The following is a 27,824-nucleotide window of genomic DNA, read 5'->3' on the forward strand; positions in this document are numbered from 1 at the left end:
GTGTAGGGTTTTCCAGGCTCCATTTCTTTTTACGAGACAACCTGCTCACTTGAGCCATTTACCGGTTGTTTGGGTTGTTGCAGCGTCTCACTGGGAAAATAAAAATTAAAGTCGCGTGATACCGCGTGATCCCACGCGCGGACCGCGAGTGAAGCTGGCCAAGTCGAAGCACTGCCCACTGTAGCTGAAGTAGCTCTTCCATGAATTTTACTGGATCTTTGCCTTTCTCACTGCCCTCCGGAATGTTCACAATTCTGAACATGTGATCTGTTTTCAAGATCATCCACCCGATCTAACAATTCCTGATTTGCTACTTTCAGCGTTTTTATAGTTGTTTCAGCAGTGTTCAAGCGCTCAAAGTTATAGCCTCCATGGAGATGTCCTCTTTTAGAACAGACCTCTGCTTAGCTAGTTCAGTCACAAGTTTGAGGCATGGATACCATATCTTCCACCTTGCCACTAGCATTGTCCTCCGCCGTAGCTGAAGGTTTGCTAGCAAGACTAGCCTGCCGTGTCAACAGTGTTTGTTGTGAGGATTTCTGTTTGCCACTCATTTCAGCAGTAACATAAAGCGTAGGCCTAGTAAACATTATCTTGCAAATGTATGATCCCACAAAACCAAAAATTTAAGACTAGGGTGATGTTAAAACAGTATAATTTCACAAGTTCACTGGGAGCTCTGTAATGCATGTCTCACCCCACAACGCCATACCGTAAGTCCCCCTATGAGGCATTTTTTGACTGATGCAACTTATACTCCCGATTGACTTATAGTCCGGAAAAGCTGTATGGCTTCATTCTCCTAACAAAACAACCTTACTTATACTCTTGTCTCCTCCTCCTATTACCTCCTGTCATGACTACATTCTACAGAGGGACCATCGAGAGCATCGTCTCCAGCAGCATCACAGTGTGGGGCGGAAGCTGCACAGATCAGAACAGGAAGACCCTCCAGCGCACTGTTAACACAGCTAAGAGGATCATTGGAGCACCACTCCCCTCCCTGCAGGACATTTACACCACCCGCCTCACCCGCAAAGCACTAATGATTGTCAAGGATACAACCCACCCTGCACACGAACTGTTCAGCCTCCTGCCTTCTGGAAAGCGGTACAGGAACCTCCGCTCCCGCACCACCAGACTGGCAAGTAGCTTCATCCACCAAGCAATCAGGATGCTGAACACTCTACCCACTCTCCCATCACTGACAGCACCCCCCCACCCACCAGCCAGCCAGCCAGCCAGCCAGGAACCTAGGAAACTAGGATCCTGTCTACCCTAACCCCCCCCCAACACCGCCCTGTGGAACTGCACTGTGACTGCGCAGCCTAACATGTTGCTGCTTCACATCAAGCCTGATATACTTGAAATTACTGCATATCAATGTAAATATACAGGTCACACAAGCACAAGTTTAAACTTCATGTAACTGTTAAGACTATATAAATATACAACACAACTACCTCTAATTTTTTTTATATATATGTCCTATATTTCTATTTTGATACATACATGTTCTATATTTCAGTCTTGCACTTTAATTTAATGTTTATTGTCTATGGCTATGTCTATAGTATGTCTATGTCTGTATTTAAAGCATGCCTATGTCTGCATGGGAAAGTAAGAAACGAAATTTAAATTCTTTGTATGACCAGTGCATGTAAAGAAATTGACAATAAAAGCCGACTTGACTCGACTTGACTCATTAACCATTCCCTGTCCAGTACTGTAATATCTTATGCATATTGCCAGTCTAACAGAAATAATGTCCGAAGACATGGAAATGACAATGTGACTGTCGAATAACAATGTTGCCAGTAACATTATGATTTTATTCCATTCCCTTACTATGTACCTGTTGCATTTTTATCAGACATTACATACAATTTCTTTATTATTACGCATAGATCATAATAAAAGAAGCAGTACAACCTTTGCAAGACAAGAGTATCAAACGCCCAACAATTTGTGATTTCATATTTTTTGGGTTAGAGTCAGTGTTTCAGGCATAATAAGAAACATTCATCTACTCTACATGAAAACATAACAGTAAAACTTCAACTTTGTCATAAAATGTAAAAATTTCAAATCTATACATTTATTCAAACAAAATTACCTGAAAACATGGACAGTTAAAGAGGTGTGTAGTATTATGCAAGTGTTAGGCCACCTTATATGTTTATGTTGTATATGTTTTGCTTTATCAACGTCACAAAGACGACATTTATGCCATTGTCTTCATTAGAATACAACCAAATACAGGAAATATGTAAACAGTACTTAAAAACACCCACAAAAAATGTAGGTGAAGACGCTTTGAATATAACATATGGCTGTGCCTTTCATAATGTACCTGAGCAATGAGCTTGTCCAGCTGTAGCTAATTGATGAGGTATTCGTCTTCTTCCCAGTTCTGACACCAATGTATCATGGCCAGAATCAGCTGGCTCCCTCAACAGTCTCTACCTTGCTAGATTGGTCAATAATGCACAAATGCACAACAAATGTATTGGTTGTCCAATACAAAGGTCATATTTTTGTGCTTGTTAATACTGTATACATATTTGCTGTATCTTATGGCTGTATTGTAATAAGGACAGTGAGAATAAATATATGTGGTCATACTAAAACACTAAATTAAATGGTGGTCTAAGACTCACTCACTCACATATGTCTGAACTACAACGGAGTATAGATGTTTGCCAAAGGCTGAGATATTGAGCAACTGATAGTGGAGTCTGTGGCTTGGTTTCCCTCGTGCTGGTCTGGCTTGGTCTTGTTGAAACATAAACATTCAACTAAAGTACATCAGCCTGGACTGCGTTCTGTGTTTGTTCTTCCTCTTCTTTGCGGCGCATGGCCTCAATCACTGCCATTTCTTTGGCTTCCTTCTTCTGGTTTCGAGCCTCAAACTGGAGCCTAGTGAAAGTGAATAAACAAAACTGTAAGTAACAACATTTACGTGTGTAGCGGGTAGGACGTAGGCAGTGGGAATTGCGCCTTGATTGAATCAGGTGGTGGCCGCTTGGCGCTACACCTTTAAATCCAGCAAACTTCCGATGTCTAGTGTGTTTCGCTACCCAGACTCTTGGTTCCTTGGACTCTTGGTTGGTTGTACAAGTTGATGTGAGTTCCTCATGCTTGAATGTATTTTAGCTTCCTTGTAAAAACATGGTTGGCATGGATCTGATTTGACTCAGACTATTGCATTGTTTTGTGGCTTGGCCTGGTGTTTGTGCGGTTACTCAGTGCCGTGGTTACGTCCAGCTCCTTGCCTGCTTTTACACATGAGCAACGTTCAGCTTTTTTATCCTTAGGCACTGGCCGTAATGAATTCACATTCATTCGCGTTCTGTCTATATTACAGTCACCGGTTTAGAGTATGATCACCACAAACTTGCTGAGTGCTGTTTGTTGTGCCGAGAATATAAGTTCACTGGCTTCCTTTCTCCCTTGTGTGTACGCTTGGTCATATGTATGTAGCAGTGTTGACTCACCACGTCTGTATTATAGGTATAGGTGTATGTACGAGTAAAAACCAGACGGCATAAAGTGATCGCTACATAATTACAACTAAACAAGCTCCTGGCTCGACGCCACGGCCTGCGTTCAAACAGGTTGGTAATGTAGGCTACTTTAGCATCTTGCCCTGTTCCGACTGCTTATACCCAATTGAAGATCTTTGCGGCTTAAGCTCATTGATGCATAGGCTGCAAATTAGGCATAGCTTTGATTTGACCTATATAATTGCTTGTATGATATCGTAGCCATGTTTTCTTTGCAGGAGGACCGTTGTACGCCACCTTGGCCACTGTTTTTCCTGTGCCCTGTTTGTTAGTATTCAGTTGTGTGTGTGAGCGTGTGTGTGGGAGGGAGGCCCACCGTGTTGCCCATCAGTCTCTCCCTTGTGTGTGTTGCTGTATGTTTCATGTTTGTATGTTGTATGTAATGTTTGTATTCTAGGCCATTGGGTTATTGCAATATTCTGGAGGGGTAACAATCTTGTGTGGTCACTGGATTGCTGAGTATAAATGATTTGTGCGTGTGACCTGTTATGTGCCCTATATATTCTGTGTTTGCTTATTGAAACTTGCTGAATCTTTATTGAGTGCTATTTATTCAAACACCTTGATTTTGCACTTTGTTGTCCCCATCCCTGAGTTTTTTGCCCAGAGGCCTGTCTGTTTTTAATGTGTACATCTAACTTGAGAAGAAGAACAAAATAAACTGTTTTTACTTTTATAATACTCCAGTCCCTCTCTCTCCATTTATTGGTATAGCCTGCTTGTAACATCTAAAACTCAGATTTATCAGGTTATCAACCTGTGACTGTTTTTTAAAAGGCCCCCTAGGGGTCACACATGCAAAATAATTTCATTTGATCTCAAAATCAAAATCTCAGTGTAAATGTCTATATTTTTATGTCCAATGTTATGTAAAACTGAAAATGAGTTCAAACTTTGGTTTGGTAGCAAAATTATGTTAATCGGAGGAGTTTTGAGTAAGATTATTGTTTGCATTACAAACAATTACAGGATTATAAAATGGCAAAATGACGTATAGCTTGTAGCAGCAGGCATGGAGCCACATAAAAATAAATCACAATTTTCAAACCAATGACAGGGCTCAAAATAGCGTTACACTTCAGTTGTTTTGTGGGCAGTGATCGTAATAACAACGTTACAAATAAACAGCGTTACTACCTTTTTTCAGTAACAGGTAAACTAACGAATTGCTGCTTCAACTTTGTTACAACGCCATTTCTGTTACTGACAATAAAATGTGCCGCGTTACTATCGCCTAATTAAGCTCATTGAAGCTGTTCTCATCCAACCAAGCTCTCTCAGCCACAGGAGCTGCAAAGTTGTTTTTTCATATATTGTTGTTTTTAATATTTTGTCACTAGCAACCTACGTCTGTCCCCTGTCAAATACAGTTGCATTTTCTTACTTTATGAAACTTTGCCAGGTATTTATAGCAGCAGTTTTAGAAAAGCAATAAGCCACTCGAGTCCGTAGGTTATACTGATTCTACAACAGCTAAGGGGGGTTTTAGGCCCTCCGCTAGCGTGTCGTGCCTACCAACACCTCTTAGCTGTTGTAGAATCAGAGTAACCTACGGCCTCTCGGGGCTTATTGCTTAATTGTAGTCCTAAAATCATGTTATTTGAGAGTAATATGCTTTCTAATCAGCGTCAACATTATGGCATAGTTGGGGCTAGTGCATCATCATGTAACTTTAGCTAGCTGCATTATTCTGAACTGCTTGCAATATTCTTGTTTGCTTTTGATGTCAGTTGTTTTCATTTGACAATTTCATTTAAAAACCTGTTAGTATATAACCTGTAAGTAAGTTTGTTTTCTAGTACCAATTTGCTTGTTAGGTAAGCATTATATTAGGCAAGTCAGTGTAGCATATCAAAGCTGAATAATGAGTGAAATACAAGAGAAATGTAATTAACTCATTGCCTTTCCTAGGGTAAGGCAGTTTGTAACAAACTATTTTAACAAACTATTTTTTAACTTCTAAATGACAAACATCAGACATGTTTGTGCCAACATTTTTTAAGATGGCATGACTTGAAATAGACGATAGCACTCTACTCCACACAATATGTAGTTATAGAAAATATGATGTGAAATCACATATTCTGTCAGAAATGTCATTATTGCATTTCAGCAGTTAGGTGAAATGTGTCAGCCAGTCAATCAGATTTAGGGTATCTAAAGCCATGTGTAATAAAATGACTTTTCATACTTCTAAATATTTTGAGTTACTCAGAATGCTTCAATAGTTTAGGCTACTTCTTCATTGTTTATTATTATAGACCAAATAAATCTAAACTATTGTGACTTCATTATTAGTTTTTATGCATACTTTTATGTTGTTGGTGGTAAAGAGAATGTGAATTCTGTCAACATTCTAAATCCCATTTCCTGCATTTTTTCACTGATCACTAAATCTATCATAACTTTTGAAAGGTTAAAGATATTCCAATTCAGTCTTTTTTGTTAAATAGCACACAACTTGCTGAACATGTTATACACACTATATTTTTCTCCATCTTGTAGAGAAATATTATGAAAATTCATTTTTATGTGAATGAAATTAAATTTTGACAAATGTTGGATATACATTTGGAGAGGATTTTCAAAGACTGTTCATGACTATATCAACATTACCATATGTATGTTACATAATTTCATAGAACTGATCCTTCTGATTACAATGGTATGTATATCCCATTGATGGTATGTATTATACTCAAGAAATAAGGTTTTTGTGTGAGGTCATCCAGCACCAAAAATGGAATGTTCGGCACGGACACGAAAGGGTTAAAGTGATCCTCGACCCTTAGCTTGTGGTTGTGCTTGGCCTTTTTGATGCCCCTCTTGTTAGCCCTGGATGAGCTATAGGGCTAAGCATCACCTGATCTGAAGGCTATGTTGCGTGCCTTCAGTCTCACTGTTCATCTATGGTGATTGGTTCCAGAACGGAGGAGGCGCATAAGTCAATGTCTGCGACGGACTGCATATTAAGAAAACATCTTCTTCATCGATTTGACAACACATGCACAGCATTTAGAAAACGCACAGTAAATTCAGACAACACTACCCATTATAGAAACGCGATGCACATTCACGCAACACAACGGAAGTGTTTCCAGAGTAGGGATGGGCATAATTAATCGACGATCGATAGTTGATCATTAAGAATTTCGTCGATCACGTTAATTTGTTGTCGATTAAACTAATACAGGTTGCGTTACATAGTCTTGAAGCAATTAAATGAATCACTGTGTGGCAGCAATTAAACATTATACCACCCGGGAACAATATTTTAAGTCAAGTCAAGTTTTATTTTTAAAGCACATTTAACATGCACAGAGTGCAACCCAAAGCGCTCGACAAACAAGACACATAACAACAAGACAAAAGATGGAGTAGCGTAGTCGCCAACGTGCCCATGACATCAAGACATGACAAATACATTCAAAAAATAACAAATACAAAAAATGCCGGACGGAGCGGCGTAGTCGCCAGCATACCCGTGACACCAAGACATACAGCTAAGACAGACAACAAAACAAATAAACAAATAAAAAGTAAACAAAAAAAGAAAAGAAAAAGAAAATAAATTTAAAAAGGGGGAAAAGTGATTAAAATTAGTCCAATTTCCAAACCAGCTGAAAATGTCTAAGGGCAATGATGACCCGTGAAAACTGCGCACAGAGCTGTGTCTTCACAACCGATGCAACGCCAACAAAGTTCTTTAGCAACTGACCAACCCGGTGAATTCACTGGCAGTCTGGAGATAACATTAACGTTAGGCCTTGTAGACTTCAGTCTGGAGATCACTGGAAGCACAGTCTGAAGTAGTGGGCGATCGTGTAGATCCGCAATTCGGTGGACTTTTAACAGCTCTTCACCGTTAACGTTAGTTTGCAGTTGGCATGGCAGCTCGCAGGTCAGCAACAGCTCAGCCACGGCAGATCTTTCGCAGAGTAGCCTAGGTCCAGCTGTCCTGAGAGATCCCCTCGACCAGACAGTGAAGTGCAGCACCGCTTACGGATGGATGGAAGGATGTCAGAGGCCCAGCTAGGGCAAAAGCTAGCCATAGCAAGCTCCCAATAGACAAACGTCAACGACATCAGCTGACTTAGAAGCAGGAAAAAGGACTAAGAATAACATGAAAACTATCAAAAATAACGTAAATAAATAGGTAAAACATTTAACTAGACAAACCAATACAAAAAAATAAACATGACATACAAAAAATTACGAACATTGCATAAAAACAAACAAAAACATGATGCCAGACGGAGCGGCGTCTCGCCAGCGTCCCCGTAACCTAGCAACTTGGTTAATATTTTTATTGGTTAATAATATTTGACGCTATATAGGCTACTCAGTTATCTACGAGCTTCCGTTTTGATTTATGAAGTGTGAAGTGTGGCGTGGGACCATTTTATCGTTTAAAAAACGATAACGTTAGTTCACTGCAAACACTGCGATGCAATAATTGCCTACCAGTAGGGCTATCAGTGCACGAGCAATAGAAGACATGGTTTCGATTTAACTCAATGAAATAAGAGCTCTTAATATTTTATATTGTTGGTTGGTTTAATACCTTGTTGTCAATGAAAAGTCGTTGTCCTACACCATGGGTCTCCAACACGTCGCTCTCAAGCTCAGTCGCTTGCCGTACCCTTCTGCTTGCAGGCTGAAGCAGTAGGCCTAAGCTACTACAACACAATTGTTGCCGCGACTGGAGGCATTCCAGCCTACGAATTTAATAAAGTAAATCATGCAATTCAAACTCAATTTAGGCTACTTGGCTACGCAATAAGATTTCCATTACAGCACAGCACACTTTTTGAATGAATGAAAGCTGCTGCCTTGTCTCGCAATAAACAGCGGCTGAAAATCTCGACTCTTTCAACTACACAAAATGTAATAGTGAGCAATCAAATACCCCCCAGATTTCAGTGCTCATCAGTCCCAACATTGAGCAATATAATCAAACTGTCCAAAAGTAAATTAAATCCCAAACCAAGCGGAAAATCTTCTGCTTTTGATAGCGGTATGCGCTCCAAACGAAACGCATGTCTCAAAACGAACATAGAAATAAAGGCCTGCTCAATATAGCCTACGTCTGCCCCAAATAAAGCCCTGTGCTTTGCGCAGCCTAAGTAAATAAAATACCCCGGCCATAATTTGAGGATTTACGGCAGTTATTTTTTTACGAGTCTTTGTTAAATAGCCTAATTAATTGTTATAGGCTAATCTCTCACCCTCTTTCTCGACTCCCTGCCTTGGATAGTTTTGAGAAAGAATGAGAGAGAATGTTTTGACAAAACCCGTCAGCTCTAAGCATTATTATGTTTTTGGTTAAGTTATTGTTTAACATGATTCTTTTTTATAATTTATTATTTTGGAACAAACGAGGGTTTCTGTTTAATCTGAACTCTGGCTCGCATTCCGCTGCTTTAGAGCACGCAGCGCAGCACTTAATATCTTCAAGTTTAGCCTAACCGAACGTCCAGTTTAACTGCCACAAGTTATTCTTCTTGTGATAAAGATCTCATCGAGGAAAAACACGCTGAATTTTTGTATTTTCATTGCATTTTTAAATTTATAAAAAGTTAAATAAATAATTAAAATTTAATATAGGCCTAGAAATATTAATGATTATTCGATAGTCGATCGTTAATTCTCCCGACGATCGACTAAGAAAATGTAATCGAATGCCCATCCCTATTCCAGAGGATACTTAAAAGTGATGAACACATCTGGATACAGCTTAGTGCAAATTAATTAAATGGGCATGTTACATGCACACTTGAGGCCAAAAATGTCTACAGCAAGTATTCTGGAAGGTTGTTGTAATTTATTTAATAACATGCACAGATCACTTTTGATCACGCTACCTGCTAGTTTCTTTGTTTACCTCTCCCTCTAATTTAAGTAAGCTAGTTGAACTGCATTATTCTTTATCCTGCACTGCCACCTACTGTTACAAAAGGCAAATGTAACTGTGTTGGTTTTAATATCTTAATGGCATTCACTTACGTTTGAGCTCATTTGCTCATGTCCAGATGTGTCCATTACTTTTAAATATTGTCCAGAAACACTTCTGTTGTGTTGTGTGGATATGCACGTTTTCCAAATGCTGCGTATGCATTGTCAAATCAATGAAAATGACTTTAAAAAAAAACTTTGTGCTTTGTCAATTTGCATGTATTTTCTTAATATGAAGGGTGATTAGATTGCATGTTCTGGGTATCTTCGTCATATGGAGAGGTGTGTAGCAGTAGGGAGGCATCACTTACCTGTTTTCAATTATTCTCTGAACAATATCATCTGTAGTTAAGCCATTGCCACTGTCCACTGTCCGGAATATTCCCCTTTTTTTTGGCTCCTGTGTGAGGAAGGAAAGGGTTGCATTAAGTAAAGTAATTTTTTTCTGTGGTGAAACCTTTTCCATGTTCAAGTAAGGCATTTAATTACACTGTAACTGGATTGTTGACGTGATATGGTATTTCCATAGTGATATGGAAATGTGTTGACGTGATATGGCATTTTATAGGGCTCTTTCTGTCACACCAAAGGACATTTAAGTTTTTGTGTATCAGTTAGTTCAGCTAGTGTTAAGGCCCATTCACACCAAGAACGATAACGATAACTATAACTATAACCATAACGATAAAAGAGTTCACACTGAACAACGATAAACAAAGTCTCTCATTGTGTTAATAAATGTGAGGGCTAAAATTCGATGGGTTCTGATTGGCTATTAGCATTTTATCGTTGTGAAAATCGCTCTGAAAGTGATCCCCAACGATATCGTTCTTCATGTCGTTATCGTTATAGTTTATGTGTGAACGTCGTCATTCATATTAACGAGAACGATATTTATTTATAGTTATCGTTATCGTTTTTGGTGTGAATGGGCCTTTAGCATGGTCATTATCATTAGCAGTTGGTAATAGGCTCCTTTAACTAAATGTAGTACATGTATGGAAGCCCATTTCCGCCGTGTAAAAGAAAAAGAATGCCGGTCACAACTCATTATTTTCACATCTCATTATTTACAGATAGTATCTGATTATTTTGAGATAACATTTTGATATTTTGAGATAACTTGTCATTATTCTGAGATATTATCCAAAATTTCAATATTTCCATGATATGAAATGTTTGCGCCGCCACCTCCCTCTGAGATTGCAAATGCACCCTCTTACCACTATACTCTACTGCCAATAGTCAGTTGGATGAACGAAGTTACCAGCGAGACTTGCAGCGAATGGCTGTGTAGCCTAAATAGTAGTGAATAGTCAGCTGGAGAAGTTAATGAAGTTACCAGTGAGAGGGGAGTAAGGGTGTTTATTGGCCAACAGAGTAGCGTAGTAATATAAGGCATTCAAATATATTTTACACATTTCAATAATGAGCGTTACAATGCATTTTAACAGCAATGCTTTTTATACAAATTTATACAAATTTGCCAACAACACCATGAGATCTGCAGAGGAGAAAAATTCTGGATCTGTGAAAACAATATGCTTTTGTCACATGTGATGCACAATCTAGACATGGCAGAAAGCGATGCACCCACGGATATCACCACTAGGGCTGGGCGATAAAACGATAACGATATGTATCGCAATAGACATGTAATGACATCAATAAAAAATATGTTCGATAGAACATTCGATATTTAATAGCAACACACACCTCCCGCCTTATGTTGTCCATAAATAAATAGGCTAAATATATCTTGTATTGTAGCTAGTATATGCAACTCTACCAGAGTAGGCATAGAAGTAGGCCTACCTCAACACAGACTCTCAATGAGTCCTTGCCCCGTGCACTCTCTCTCTCTCCCTCTCAACAGGCGCATCCCTCTCAGCATGCACATGTAATCCAAACATTCACAATCATGCAAAACGACTGGCTAAATTGATTATATTTCACAAAGCACAAAATTCCAATGACCTCACTTCCTGTTGGGTGTAGCTAATGCAGTGTACAATGAAAATTGTTTAACTTGGGGTGTTACACACACCTACAAAAGTTTATGCATGTAGGTGAAATGCCATTTTTAACCAAAGCGACTAACAACATGGTAAACAGTTTAAGATTAGTTTAAGTCGCAATATTGCGACAAGTGTTATTACTGAATAAAACAGATGATAGAGCCGAGTACAATGTAAAATCTCAATTGTACTCTTTACCACTAGTTGGCAGACATCCAGAGCTTCAATTCAAGCTCATGTTTGTTTCTAAAAGTTTTCAGGAAGTACGCGAAAAACACACAAAGACGTGCATATCCTCCATAACGCGGAAGTGATGTGAGCCACAGTTTTGCACAAATTGAAGCAGAAATACACCAAATGTTGAAAAAAAGTTCACATGTGATAAAGTCTTGGGTCTGTTATTTACCTATTCTAATTCTGAAGGAGAATATCTGCCTTTTGGAGAATATGATCGATTGTCTATTGACAGTAATTAACGGTACGTCTGTGAATGGAGGTGCGTCTTTGCAACAGTGTCCACTAAGCATACCATGCTTATTTTGACCCTCTGCCCAACATAGCTGGAGGTGCCAGTGGTAATAGTGATAATAGTGTCCGTAATGGACATGATACAGACAGCAGGGGTTGTAGAAGTAGGGCTCTGAAGAACTACAAAGTCACCTGCGATAGGAACTGATTTGACCTGGCTACTTTATTGTATAGTAGCATAGGGTTTGTGGTTATAACAATAGTTTACTATTGTTGGTTTACATGTGATTGTTTTCCTGTTCATTTGTTATGTGGGTGAAATGACAAAAAATAAATGAAAACTGCTTAAATATGTTATGATGTCATAATATGCAAATTAGATGAGTAAAAGTACTAGACCCTATGCAAGTCCTCTGCTCAGTCATCAGTAATAATTCTACTAGATTTATCTGCAGCCTTTGATGCTGTTAACCATGACATTCTCCTTTCTATACTATCTGAACTGGGAATTTCTGGAAAAACTCTTGACTGGTTTGAATCTTACCTTAAAGGGCATTCTTTCAACGTGTCTTGGCAGGGACAGGTATCTAAGTCTCATGACCTCACCACAGGTGTGCCTCAGGGATCAGTATTAGGACCCTTGCTTTTCTCTATTTACACCACTTCTGCCCTACAAAGGCTAAGAGCAGTATCTGCACTTTTTCAAAAAAATGTTTTTGCACAAATCAGAAGTACATACAAGGATACAAGGATACAAGGAAGTTTATAGTCACATGCATATAGTTACTGGAAGTAAGAAATGCAGTGAAATTATGTCTGGTGTCACTAGCCTATTTGTGCATTTATAGGGGGGGGGGGAAGTGCAGTAGAAGAGGGTTTAGTAGATTAAGTGGCAAGGGCTGCATAAGAAAGGTGGGGGAGGATTGGGATTGGGGGGGGGGGGGGGACCAACAAGGAGCACCCAAGAGCAACAGGGGCAAGGAAAAACTCCCTTACAAAGGAAGAAACCTTGGGCAGATCCACGGCTCAAGGAGCTAACCCAACTGCCAGGGGTCTTGGTGTGTGTGTTGGGGGGATGACAAGGGATAGTGTGCTGTGTATGTGGGGAGAGGGCAGTGTGCAATATGTGTGTTGGAGAAGCTTCCTCATGAGACAATGTGCTGTGTATTGGGGGGGAGGGGGGGGGGGCATGTACTGCAAGTATGGTGAAGTGACTTACTATTGCAAGCAGAGTACTGTATGTATGATGTATGTGAGTGATGACAGTGAAGATGTGTGTGTGGGCGGGAGGGGAGTGGAGCAGTGACTGTGCATGGTCTGCTCTTCAATCTGTTCATGGGGGGCCTTACAATAAAATAATTTATGTGTACATTTAGTGACCGTACACCAACAAGGATTCCCGGGACACTGAAAGACCGGGGTACACGAAACTTGGTGGGCATGTAACCCCACATGGATAGCATGGAACCATCATTTCTCGTTTTGATCTGTAGCCCCCCCGCTGTACTGGACCCCCCGAAAGGAGGGTAGGGTAGACACAGTTTTCTGTGAATATCTTGAGAACCGTAGGGCCTAGGATGACCAATTTTTTCCGTATGTTTGCCTCCAGGGGTCATGTTAACCCATTCCATGTGCACACATGTGCATAAACAGATACACACGCACACACATACATTCACAGTAATAATACGTATGACACATACTCACACAGTAGACATATGTACGCATGCATGCACATGCACAAACACACATACGCAGGCAAACACACAAGCACGCACGCACACACACACACACACACACACACACACACACACACACATAAACATAAACGTGTACACGCACACATGCACACAATTCAAGAATTTCTCAGAATTATGAACAGGCAAGATGGGGGTGGGGTTGTATAAAATGAATTTTACATGTGAAATCTATGAACTAATCATGTTTTGGTACTTGGTGTCTAGCACATTGGTTCCCAAAGACTGGGTCGCAGGAGATTTTATGTGGGTCGCCAGCATAGTCACAATTTATGTTGTGTAGGCTAATAGCTTATAGCCTACCATTCAGCCAGGGAAGCTATTCTTTTAGGATCTAGTTCATTTACTACCACAGTCTAGTGGTGTCATGTTTTTTGTCATAACTCAATCTGTGCATTTTTGCATGTAGTATAGTTGCACAAACAATACCAGATACCAGCTCTTCAGCTTGGCCGAATAAAAACTAAAATGTGTCATTTAAAATCTCAAAGACCGCGCTGTCAACAACGAAGCAAACATCCATAGACCGGATTATGCTATTGATAGTTTTGATTGTAGATGCACTCTTTAGCAGCCTCCTCACATTCCTCCTTAGTTCTGATTTAAAATGCACAACAGTGCATCAGATTAGGGTACCTTTTAAATGAACATTTTAAACGCTGTTTTCCTGACCTTTTCCGTCTCACGAACTCCACTACAGTAAGGCGCATTATCGTTGATCTTTCTGTATTCTTCACCTATTGCGCAAAAGCCTCTTGTTCTGATATTGATTCATTTCAGTCTTACAACATAGCCTATCACAACACCAATACAGCCTTAGCACAAACAATCACAATTTTAAAAATGCGGATTTAAATTCCAAATAAAGAAACCTCCACAATTAGGCTACAATATAACGACGAGTTATTTGCATATGTTTACATCGGAATCGACGTCCACGGTGGTATGGATCCAAATGTCTGCAACACAACGTAGACTAACATCTCTGTTTAGAAATTGAGGAACAACTTATTATGCTGAGAGTGACTCATAGCATGCGAGAAGATCCCCAAACTCTCGGATGCGCATTAAAACTGATCTTTTCTGATCTTTACTGATCCATTGTAGAATGGTTTGAAGGGGCCCAACATAGAAAAGTTTGAGAAGCCAGGGCCTAAAACATCAACAATTTGGGCAGTATTTGGTGGTTGCATGTTAGATCTGAAGTGAATTGGGTAGCGATGGTCTGTCGTTTTTAAAAAGTGGGTCCCCAGAAAAAAAGTTTGGGAAACACTGGTCTAGCAGATACCAGTGAGAATTGAGTGTGGCTAGTGCAATTTAGTGAGACAGTTAGAATCATATAGGCCTTTCAGCGTGACTTATTTTTGTGGAAAAAATGTGCTGGACTGGGCGGCGGTCATATTTTGTACCGCTCTGCGAAACATCTCATTTATTTTATTAGAGGGGATGCATCCCCTCTATTGACATCCGGTGGCTTATTATTATTATTATTAGAGGGGATGCATCCCCTCTATTGAAATCCGATGGCTTCTTCTTATTATTATTATATTATTCTTTTTAACTATTTTGTGCGCACTATTCAGCTTGAACCGCTTAACGTACAAACTTGGTTGAGAAGTTCATACTTTTTGAGATATTTAAATGTAATGCAATTAAATGTGTATTTTTTCCCTATAGACTTGAATAAAGGGTGATTTGTAGGGCATCTAAGCAACAAGCATGTTTGAGGGAAATGGCCACTAAAAGGCAGATTTGAGCAACCCGTGGAGCCATGCAGCTCGGAATCAAGCAGGGGAAAGACAACCAATGGGGGATCTGTTTGGAGACATCTACACAAGAGTGAATGACGTCGAAAGCAACCTCTTACAAGAGATGATGACTTATGAAAAGAAGCCACCATTGCCAGCTGACAGTGATCAGCTTTTGTGGTGGAAGATTGGAAGTACAAATACCCCCACCTTGCGCAGCTGGCTAGAAGTACCTGAGTGTCCTGAGTGTACCTGACTGCTGTGGACCCAAAAATGTTTATAGACTTATTTTCCTGTCCAATAACTTGTTCATTATACAACTGTCTAGCCTAGGCTAAGTGTCGGTTACGTTCAATAAAAAAAAACAAACACACATGGCCTGTTATCAAGTAAGTCAATTTAAAGTTTCATTATTGAACAGTTGTCTATAATGGATCAAATCATTATGTGAAATAATTTTGGAATTTTGAATAGCCTAAATCATAAATGCAGCCCTGTTGTAGACTGCGACAGACACTGGTAAAGAGGGTATTTTTGCCTAATTCTTTGGGTGCTGATTCTGAATATCATATTTACTTAGCTGATTTTTTAGTTTTAAACCTGCTAATTAGCATGTGCGGCCTAAAACTGGCCTCCATAGGCAACATAGAATGGGCGAATAGGGTAAAAATGGGTTTTCTGAAAATATATGTTTATGGATGTAATTTAACAATATCTCATTAATGATGCACTAATTTGCATACATTTCAATTACAGACATCTGAATATTGGATAGTTAACATTAAATGTAGCCATTAAATGTAACATTCAGGTTTGCCTTCAGAACTTTTTCTGGATTCAGAGCCTTAAAAGAATGGCTTGTTCAAGCGCCAGTCCTAGGTTATGCCGATTTCAGTCGTCCCTTTATCTTAGAGACGGATGCAAGCCATGCAGGATTGGGGGCAGTTCTGTCACAGGAGAAGGATAGGTTACGGCGACCAATAGCCTTTGCTAGCCAGGGCTTGCGGCCGAGAAACATGTCAAATTATAGTGCCATGAAACTCAAACTCCTTGCAGTCAAGTGGGCAATCACAGCTGCAGTCAGCGAAACTGGGCGCTCTGGAACATTGTTGGGTTTCTCAGCTTGCCCTCTTCATTGCAACATCAAATATCGTCCTGGGACAGCTAATCGCGATGCCGATACCCTTTATAGGCTTCCCACAAGCCCCACTAACACTTTGCGATCTGTGTCATATGGCCTGGACGTCCCCCTGCCGCTTGCCATAGCCAACATGCAAGCCTCGAGTGCACCTATCCAAGACTCTTGGATGACAGAATCTTGTATGGTGGACACCATCCCTGGTCGAACCAAAAGAGACCTGAAAGTCTTGCAAGGAACTGATCCCTGTATTTCCCTGTATTTCCGCTCCACAAAACGAACAAATATCTTAATTTGCTGTCTACGTTATTGTCAGTGTTGGGGGTAACGCAACTACGCAAATCAAAACAGTGTCTTGTGCAAGAACTGTTCATGCAGACTACAATTGGTGCGGTGTAGCCTACACAACTTTGTTCAAAATTGATGCATTCAAGTTAACTTTGCAAAGTTAGTGTTATAGCCTACTTATCACAACGTTGTCAATCGCAAACGCTAATTTATTCTTACGTCTCTATACGGAACTACCTGCTTCATTTGCAGAGGACGAAGAGAAAGCACCTTTTTGATAATTGAGCCAGTAGAGAAATAACTGTTCAGAATTAATCTGTAGCCTTGGGTAAGCTTCTGCAGAAAACAATGTTGTTGGCGATTTAATACTATCTAGCGACGTTTTTAACAGGCTACGCAATAGAGGCTTAGACAACTATAACCCACGTTTTGGTTTCGTAAATTAATTTCCCCTACTTCTTGACTGCAATGTAGTCAATTGACTGCTTGACATGTCATTTTTATTTTTCTGTACAATAAACAAATACACCTGCATTATGCCGCAGAATTACATTCATATTTGGCTGACTTCTGCAGACACGTAAAAAAACACTGCTACTTCCTTCCCCATATTCCACTGATCACACATCAGGGGTGCATTTCCCAAAAGCTAACTACGCTTAACCCAGATTCAAACTCTTGGACAGGGGACTAATAACTGCTGCGCAACGGCAGCTGTCATCAGCTGGCCTTAACGCACTGCGCCACAGAATTGACGGTGTGTATGGGTGAATAGGGGATAAATAACATTAGCAATAGAGTACACAACTGTTTCACCAGCACATTTAAATGACACGTGTTAAACGTTAATTCAAAGCAGTGGTTCATTTACAAGGTCAGTCTATATGAACCAATGAATTAACTTGATGACCCTGAGAAAAACAGATTTCACGTATTAAACTAAGGTAGTCCATCATTACTGTAAGTCTCTGTTATGTGCAGGTGTGCCCGTTCACATACTACTAAACGTCATTAACCACCTTAGTCCAGACTACTGAAGTTTGGAAACTATCAAGGTCCAAACTTACAAAGTACTATGTAAGTATGACAGTTTTGGGAAACAGTCGTACATGTTGGTTAGTTGAACGATGCATCGTACCACGTTAGTAAAAAGCTAATCTCCGTAGTTGTACGGGAAACGCACCCCAAATCAGTTTGTAGGCCATTAGCAATCTGTTTATTTAATTTTATGAAGCCTATACAGTAGATCACCTGCCACATTCTCACTTGCAATAGAAAGAGGCAATAGCCATTGGTCAAGTATTGAGTATAAAGCAATTAAGATAGTAGCCTATACAAAAAGTAACTTCATACTATCATAAAAATTTGTTAAAACAAATAGCAATTTGCAACTTGACAAAACACTGGATTAAATATCGTAGGCACAGGAGAAAACTTGTACATCCATTGGCCCGTGGGGAGAACATGCCAGTTGCCTCTCCCTTCAGTGCTATGACTCCTCCTCCTGGACAATAGGCCAGAGGTGGAGAGGTGGAAAGGTGAGTTGTTGGGGTCAGGGCCGGATTAACAATTCATAGAAACACACGCACACACGCACACACACACCATGACACAGAGCATTTCCAATTCAAAAGGGAAAGCACTGCTCATTGCAAAATGCAGAATGCAGAACCTTTAAAGGTAAACAGGCCTATAACTTGACTAAAACCGACCTATAACTTGACTAAAACCGTGCAAAACTGGAGGTACACCTGTTATTATCTGAGCAGTCTCATGTATGTCCTCATTTTGCGAATGCGAGGACGATATGAGCCTGTTGCATTTCGTTAGATGTCCGAGTCACGCATAATGTTTGAAAACCACTGGCTCGTAATCACAATAATTTAACACACGACAGTTGGATACTTCATCATGTTCACATGCCTACATTTTGGTGAGTAGCATAGAGATTGTTAAAAACAATAAAGTATGGCTCTCCATTTGGGACATCGAAAACTTTTATTTTTAATAGGGTAGACTACCGTCGGAGATGCTGACTTGCAAAGGCCTCGGGATAACACGTTATTTCCACTATCATCAGTCAATGCCCCCTTGATCAAAGTGGGGAATGAAAGAAAATGTTTGAGAACCACTAGCTTAACAAGTTACCTGCAGTCCAGAACACACATAATATTGCAACAGAAAGTTGCTTTTACAATCAACTACTATTTGTTCCAACAGCATTCAAACAAAGCCTTTATAAAAGTGAAAAAAAAATTATTCCATAAGAAGTAAAATAGACGTGCAGACGTGACACCGCTAAATTCTCAGCTTGTTTATACCCCACACTGAACGCGTAAGACCGCTAGGCCCATCACTGTGTGGTGCGGTAGCCTCTGAGATTTAAGTCAAGCAATATAACCATACAAATGCGCGGCCTGCTCACTCATTGTTTCAAAAGGAGTAATTTCGGCTTTGTCTGAACTGGCCATTGTAGGCTACGTAAAAATAAACAAGTATCCCCCATCCAATGATATCGGCAAATGTTTGTTTTCCAAAGTAAGAATTTCACTTCACCATGCACCTTCGACAATGAAAAGCTCATTACACTTATGTTACTGTTAAACGTAACTGGTATCATTAAGCTGTACATCCTACAGCTTAAATTATGTAAACTTCCCACGACTTCAATATTTGACAACATATCATGAATGGTACAGTACTTCAAGTATATGTTTTTTTGATAGATTGCTGCTGGGCTATATGTCTTGGTTCATGTCTGTTAACAACTCATTGCCGTCAAGCGCGTATCTCGCGGTTGCATCAATTACAAACAAACTTGCAATGTGAACGTCTGGGATTGGGGAGAGCACTAAATGCTCTACTAAATAAGCCCAAAGTCAAACCTTTAAATGAAAAACACTCTTTAATAATAAAAAAAATAAACCGCTAATTAGGGCTGGGCGATATGGACAAAAACTCATATCCCTATATATTCAGGTTGAATATCGATATACGATATATATCCCGATATTTTTTCCGCAAAGTTAGAGCTGTAAAATGAAATGTTCAGTCAAATATGAGTACCGTATTTTCCGAACTATAAGTCGCACTTTTTTTCATAGTTTGGCTGGCCCTGCGACTTATAGTCAGGTGCGACTTATATATGAAAAAATATATAATTGAACATGCTTTTAAATGTTAATTCATATTAACTGACATGAACCCTACATGAAACATTACTGTCTAGCCGCGAGAGAGCACTCTCAAATGCACAAGTTCTGTGCACTTTCAGTCAGAGATTAGTGGTTGCGCTATGCCTGAAATACACGTGCATACAGTACCTAAATCCTCAAATTACCGGTATGGCCAGGATTCTGTTTGGGCCTCAGATTCGGACAAATAAAAGGCCAGTAATAGTTTTGTTTCAATTTAATTCATAAAAGAGCTCTTCTTAATATTGTTGGTTGGTTTAATATTGTTGCCAATGAAAAGTCATTGTCTTACACCATGAGTCTCTGACACGTTGCTCTCAAGCTACCAGTTGCATGCCGCCCCAGCTTGCCAGAGGCTGAAGCAGTAACCTACATTTAAACACAATTGTTGCTGCCAGGCATCAGCCTACGAATTTTATAACAAAGTAAATCATGCTTAACTCATTGAATGCCAAGCTGTTTTCGGAAGCTTTGTCCTAGAGTGCCAGTAATCTAGACCATTGTTGATGATTTTTGTACAGCCACAGCATATTCTGTGTTATAGCTATGAATACATACAATGGCTCGTTTAAAAGGTGAGACTTTAAGTTTTCAGTGGGTGCAAACCGTGTATTTCTACACGCCTCTGTTCCTGAGAAATCCCAAGCTAAACAGTGGCTAGTTTTCATCAAAATCGCTGTTTTTTTCTAGAAATGGAGATACAGTGTAAAACGTCTTTCATGAAATATGAAGTGTTGCCTGTAAACTTTCCGGGAAGTGATCAGCGAGACCTGGCGAGACTGCCACCTAGTGATAGACCCACGAAAATGGCCTGGTTTTGAGCTGACATGCAAGCGTCACTGATTCGCAGTGGTGGAGGAAGTACTGAAACTCAGTAAAAAAGTACAAATAAGCAGAGATGTTCGTTAGTCAAAAACATCGACACATCGAAACGTTAGTCAAAGTTAAATAATGTTAAACTTTTGGGACCCTCCCTCGCCAGCAAGAAATTTTTCTATGACCCAAGTGATTGAGAAAAAACGCATGACCCTCCCCCAGTCCCAACAATTTAGGCTATTGATGCCTTCTGTAGGCTACTGGGTCAATTTGGGAGCTTGCATGCTACGACTCCTTCCTTGAAATGCCTTGAAAAGGCTGTCGTTTGCACAATTTCACAATAATCACTGGGACCGAAACAAACCTGTCAACTTTTCCCGGGTTTATCGCGTATTTTAACTTTTTCCTCGCTGTCTTAGGAGGAGCTGCAGGGCCGTCGCAAGGGGGTGCGAGGCCATGTGCGAACTTGACAGATGCATGAACTTACGTGCATGAAATCATGCGATAGCTTACTTTACACATAATAGTAGCCTAGTCTAATAAGCTACACCAGCTTGTCTGTAAGAGGGGAAATTGTATAGCCTATAACATTAGCTGAGTCACATATTTGGCCATATGGTGTTTATCATATAGGCTACATCACGAAACCAAATAGTGTAACAAAGGCGAACACTTTAACAGGGGAAATTAATTCATTGTGCTGAACGGTATTTGTCAATGAGCAGAAACACACACAACATTCAAACTGTTGATAAGATGTGCACTATGGAAACTGGTCTGTAGGCTAACATTGGACAAATAAATGACACTGACTCGCCATATCTTGATTTGCCGCAAACTTAGCAATGAAATCATAAGCCAGTTTGCAGGTAGCATAACGTCTTTTTCAATTAAGTGTCTCCTGTGACATTGAGGTGCGCAAATAGTTTTTAATAGCCTGTTCAACTTCGAAAAGCTTCGTTCACCCGATGCCAGTCACTGATCGCAATTTCAAATTTCGGGAAGCTTTATTCAATCTTTTTAAGTTTTAAGTGCAGTAGGCCCCTATCTGCCCCCTTTGGAATTATATCTCGAGCCTATTATAAGGTCAGTGCGTTATGTCCTGGGATTCGGACGTGCTCAAAAAGAAAAGAAAAAAAAAACACTATTTTTTATAGACGGTTATGAGGAGCAATATGAGTCGTGTCATTCAGACTCAACCCTCTTGTTGCTTTGATATCTTTTTCGTTGTAGTTTGAACGTCGGCAAGCAGGCATGTTGCGGTTGCAATTTAAGTGAAATTTCTACAGTAGGCCTACAACATGCAACATGCTTGTTAGGCTGGGCTACTGTCAATGTACTTATGTACAATGTACAGGTAAATGTTCAACAATTGCTGGTGTACAGGCTATAATCCATTAGCTAAATCATTTGTCTAGCTGTTTAAAAAAAAATCGTGCTACATTCAAACGCAAAAGGTGCTTTGATATCTTTTTCGTTTGAACGTCGGCAAGCAGGCATGCTGCGGTTGCAATGAATGAGGGTAATTGGTTTTATCTGCGGATTTATTTTTTGCATTATTTTGAATATGACTCGCTCCAGTCTCAACAGCACGTTTACTTTTTCCACACGCATCTAAGTTCTAACACACATATCCCCTCTCGCTTTCTCTCTCTCCATCCCTGCGCACAATGCTTTCTTAAAGGAGCTGCACCATCTGACAACAATTGCATCTACATTTTCATATTAGAATGTTTTGTCAAGTGTAAGCTTAAACTACCGTGATCAATTTAAGTTCCCGTGCCCCCGCTGAAAGTCTCATGCGCTTATCGTTACACTATCAAATCTATAAGTAACCGTGACAAATAGGGTATAAGATATATGCTATTGTATTATCATATATGTTTGGTAATGGCTCAGCTTTCTCTGATTGTTCTACTGACTTGGAAACTGCATCATGGAAGCAGTAAGTCAAGTCACATCAAAAATAGTAGTGGCAGAACTCCAAAGTGACACCTTGTGGTTGTTTGTGTCAACTGCAGTTTGTGCCATTTCTGCTGAGAAAATGGGGTGCGTGATTCCTGAAGGAACCCGTCCAAACTTAACTGGGACCCACTGTACGCTAAGTACTGAATACGCACACTAGAAAGTGAAAGTAGGCCTACTATGCGCTCCGTGTCTGTATCTGTCTGTTTACGTCCGCATTTGATTATAACGTTCCTCAAACACATCCATGTTCTCTCGCGTTATAGGCGGTCATGCTTCTGTGTTTACAACATTCCTGATGGTTCCTGATCACTAAACGTTTGTTTTCCTTTCATGTCGATCACGGTTGATGTAGAAGCACCTCCCAGGCTATAATTTGACTTCAGCAATGAGAGAGGGAAAGAGAGAGGCAAATTGGTCCATGCGCGCGCGTGTGTGTCTCTGCATGGGGTTCAATTGAAGTCAGAGTTGGTCCGTCCAGTCAATAGTCCCGCATTCAGGCGGCTCTATTATTAGATTAACGTTATCAGACAGCACTGTAACATGTGTGGGAATTTCTCTCATTATAATGGAGTTGTGGGACTTTTATTATTATGATCAATACTTAATAACTTATGCGCAATCCCGCGCTGAAATTTAGGCTATGCGCATATTTTTTTCTCTCGCCCTCTCGGAGGTGGCCAGCCGAGCAATTGTTCTGCTGCTAGCTTGTGCCAATATATCGTCCAAAATGCTTGATTGCATTGCATTCTCCACATTTTTAGCTAAATTTTCATGTACCACATCAGCATTTTTGTTCAGTGAATCTTTTGTAAATTGCTTCACAATTAGCGCGGGCACTCGTCAGCAGCCTTCGGCTTGCCTCTTGCCACTATTCACTCCTTCGTCTTCATTAACATTCCCTGTAGAATTCTCAATATTTTTGGACTCTATGTGTCCAGTTATATCTGTCTGTTCTTGGTCTTGGATTTTGTGAAATAAATGTCTAAATATCACCTGCTTTGCTGCAGCTTTGGTCTGCACATCCTATTAAAACCGGTCTGTGCACGTCTTTTTAAAACGCTTCTTTTTCTCTCTCGTGGGCATTTAATCTGCTGCCGGCTTGTCACTCCACATTGCCCAAAATGCTTGATTGCATTGCATTCTCCACATTTTTAGCAAAATTTTCATGTACCACATAAACATTTTTGTTCATTGATTTTTTTGTAAATTGCTTTACAATGGCTGCAACGTGCTTATGGCACTCCCTACATATAGCGTGTTTTTTTCTGAAAATTTGTATCCAAACCTCCAAATTATTGAGCTACTACTTTTCTTTTACTAACCAAGAGACTCAATGTCCGCACGCTCAGACATTGTTGCTTTCTCCATGTTTGTTGAAGAGTGCCAGAGTGTCTCTTCCTGCCCCTTCTGTGCATGAAAGAGGAGGGGCGGGGGCGCAGGGAGCAGTGCAGAGAGCTCCGGTCAGCAGCTTGCGTGGAGCAAGGATCACGGCGCAAATTTGAACTATATCGATATATGCGATATGGTCTAATTCCATATCACATTTTAAAATATATCGATATATCTTTTATATCGATATATCATTTTATATCGATATATCGCCCAGCCCTAGATATTGTCCCAAGTCCCATTCACAAAATAAATGCATGTAGTTACAGGTGTTTTGGGAACACCAAAATAAACATTTACAATAAAAAATAGATTGTAGTGCCCCCTCAGGTGAAACACAACAAAGCATTTTGCTTCTTTCATAAGGCCTGGTGTATCATATCAGCATGGGTCATCTGGCTTCCCTGGATATCTACTCTGTAGTGAGTGACTCTCCAATACAGCCATTAATGGTCCTACAGTGGGCAAAAATGGCCACTTCAGTCGCGCATTAGGAGGCATGAAGTACCACTTTCAGCCACTGTGCGTCGCTCTGCCACTGTACATCGCTCTGCCTGCCGCCCCTTCTGAAAAAGCTCGATTTACCTCGATTTAGGCTACTTGGGTATGGCTTAAGGCTTGACTACACGGTGGTAACGAAAATCGAAATCGAAATTTGCTGTCTACATTATTGTCAGTGTTGGGGTAACGCAACTACGCAATCAAAACAGTGGTGTGATAATTGAGCCAGTAGAGAAATAACTGTTCAGAATTAATCTGTAGCCTTGGGTAGGCTTCTGCGACGTTTTTAACAGGCTACGCTATAGAGGCTTAGACAACTATGACCCACGTTTTTGGTTTCGTAAATTAATTTGCCCTACTTCTTGACTCCAATGTAGTCAATTGACTGTTTGACATGTCATTTTTATTTTTCTGTACAATAAACAAATACATCTGCTTTATGCCGCAGAATTACATTCATATTTGGAACTTACATAGTCTAATGCATCGCTACGTTAGCGTTTCCCAAAACCATAGTAGCAACGACATTCGTAACCACTATCGTAAAGTTGTGTAGTTACAACTACACCTCTCGACCTGTGGTAGAATGCTAGTAGAAGCATAGTTCCAGGGATCTTCATGTCAAAGACGTCACTGACGTCCATATTTTAAAATGCCCAAGGCAGAAAATACATAAATTAAAAGTCAATTTGCAGTCATGTGCAGTGTAAGTAAAAGTCACACACCTGCAGATAATAAGGTGGTGTGCACTTTTTGACGAGTCAGCTGAGAATATGTAGCCTTTGATTTTCATGGAGGGGGGGGGGGGGGGGGTCCTTGTTAGTTTACGCAAACCAAGCCAAGAAGGCTGATTCTGATTTTGATAATATGATCTGCACAAAAGATAAGTAAACAACGATGTCAATATTGTTGTCAAAATCTTAACCCAGATTCGAACTCTTGGACAGGGGACTGGTAACTGCTGTGCAACGGCGGCTGTCATCTGCCGGCCTCAACACAATGCGCCACAGAAGAATGTGCTGGTGCCCGTTCAAGTGCTACTAAACGTCATTAACTACCTTAACCAGACTACTGAAGTTTGGAAACTATCATGGTCCAAACTTACAGTACTATGTAAGTACGACAGTTTTGGGAAACAGTCGTAACTTACATGTTGGTTAGTTGAACGATGCATCCTGTTAGTAAAAAGCTAACCTCCGTAGTTGTACGGGAAACACACCCCAGATCAGCTTGTAGGCCATTAGCAATCTGTTTATTTTATTTTATGAAGCCTACACAGTAGATCACATGCCACATTTTCACTTTCAATAGACAGATGCAATAGCCATTGGTCAAGTATTGAGTATAAAGCAATTAAGAGATAGTACCCTATACAAAAAGTACTTCATACTATCATAAAAATTCGTTAAAACGAATAGCATTTTGCAACTTGACAAAACACTGGATTAAATATCGTAGGCACAGGAGAAAACTTGTACATCCATTGGCCCGTGGGGAGATCACATGCCAGTTGCCTCTCCCATCAGTGCTATGACTCGTTCGGCTGTGAGTTTTTTTTTTTCGTAATTTGCCCTACTTATTGACTGCAATGTAGTCAATTGACTGCTTGAGGTTATTTTAATTTTTCTGTACAATAAACAAATACATCTGCTTTATGCCGCAGAATTACGCACTTGGCCAGCCTATAGAACGGGCACATTTTGGAGAGAATAGAGAATGTACGTACGCAATAATCTGTAGGCTATTTGTGGCTGGTTACCCCGCAAACCATGTTTAATGCATTAACTCAAGACGTCAAACATTTTCAAAACAATACAGAAAGGATGCAGCAGGCAGCAAATGTAGAAGAGTCATTTCCAGTGGAAGAACAAAATGCTGAATGAAGCCCAAAGATATGAAGGCATATCTGGCAAGTTGTTATTTTTTGAAGACTATAGGCCTAGTTTGCAAGAAGGAGACATAAAGCGTGAGTATGCCACACTATCCACAGCTGTGGTAGCGGGGGTAGGAGGATTACTGTTGGCGCAGGATTTTTATAAAATTCTTCAACAGAAGGCCTGCCTCGAATGCAGGCTTGCCCAAAAAAAAGGCCTGTGGTTTGCGCAGCCTACAGTAAGTAGGTCTTAGTGAGTTAGGAGTCCTCTGGACTTCTTTTAAGCTGTCTCAGAGGTGGAAAGTTGCGTTCGTTGGGGGCAGGGCCGGATTAACAATTCATAGACCCTTGGGAACAAATGTCTGATGGCCCCCCTGCCCCCCAGCCAACATGAATCGGGCGGTCAGTTAATAGGCCCATTTAAGGCACGAGCGCATCTGTGAGGCCAAGCCTCACCAAGTAGCCCGTTTGTTTGCAACTAACATTACATTTAATTAAACTGCTTATAGCAGGGGTCTCCAACCTTTTTGGGAATGAGGGCTACCTGAAGACCCGAAATCATATGGAGGGCTACTCATTTAAAACAAACATACCCTCACCCCTTGTTTGTGAGGGTAGTCCTCCTAAATAATAGGCCTATGTGATTTTTACTTTTAAATTATCAATATTGTGCCGGCCTATACGTATTTATATATTAAGCAACTGTATTTTCAAATTTAATATCAACAACCTATGCAACACTACCAACATTTTTGTTCAGTTTGTTCATTTCAAAGTTTGCATGGGGAATCTAATCTATTTTTTTTTTTTTTTTTTTTACAAAAAAAAAAACTATCTTTTTGTGCAATTAATAATTTGGGTTACAATTTGTACCCAATTTATACCCACCCACCATTATGAATTCAGGGGTTGTTTAAGTTCTGATTTCAGTGGACAATTCGGTTTTAACATTTCAATAGTAATCGCCCACACCACCCTAACATATGAAAACTCCTTTTAAAGTTATTGCACACCTGAAATAATCCATGATCTGACAAAAAAGGGTAATGCACAGTCCTGCTCAGTCATGCATGCTATAACATTTTCAGCGTTATTATACGGCAGTTGCCTACGGAGGAGAAAAGGCCTGTGAGCTAAAGCAATTG

The 27,824-nt window shown here is 40.1% G+C and overlaps 1 protein-coding gene and 1 long non-coding RNA gene across 2 annotated transcripts in view; one reads left to right on the top strand and one right to left on the bottom strand.

The window, feature by feature from the left end:
• Nucleotides 1–1,811: 1,811 nt before the first annotated feature.
• Nucleotides 1,812–27,824, bottom strand: part of LOC121718450 (ethanolamine-phosphate cytidylyltransferase-like) — a 106,457-nt gene continuing 80,444 nt past the window's right edge. Inside the window, exons 12-13 of the mRNA XM_042103464.1 lie at nt 9,833–9,921; nt 1,812–2,919 (exon numbers count right to left, since the gene is read on the bottom strand). Of these exons, the coding sequence (XP_041959398.1) occupies nt 2,799–2,919; nt 9,833–9,921 (210 nt within the window). The 3' untranslated portion in view covers nt 1,812–2,798. The remainder of the gene's footprint in view (nt 2,920–9,832; nt 9,922–27,824) is intronic.
• LOC121718451 lies at nt 7,806–27,202 on the top strand. Its single transcript, XR_006033954.1, has 3 exons — nt 7,806–8,167; nt 10,767–10,769; nt 27,192–27,202. It is a non-coding gene; the product is annotated as an uncharacterized LOC121718451 (long non-coding RNA).

Source organism: Alosa sapidissima, chromosome 9, assembly GCF_018492685.1.
Source record: "Alosa sapidissima isolate fAloSap1 chromosome 9, fAloSap1.pri, whole genome shotgun sequence".
In the NCBI taxonomy this organism is placed as follows: domain Eukaryota; kingdom Metazoa; phylum Chordata; class Actinopteri; order Clupeiformes; family Clupeidae; genus Alosa; species Alosa sapidissima.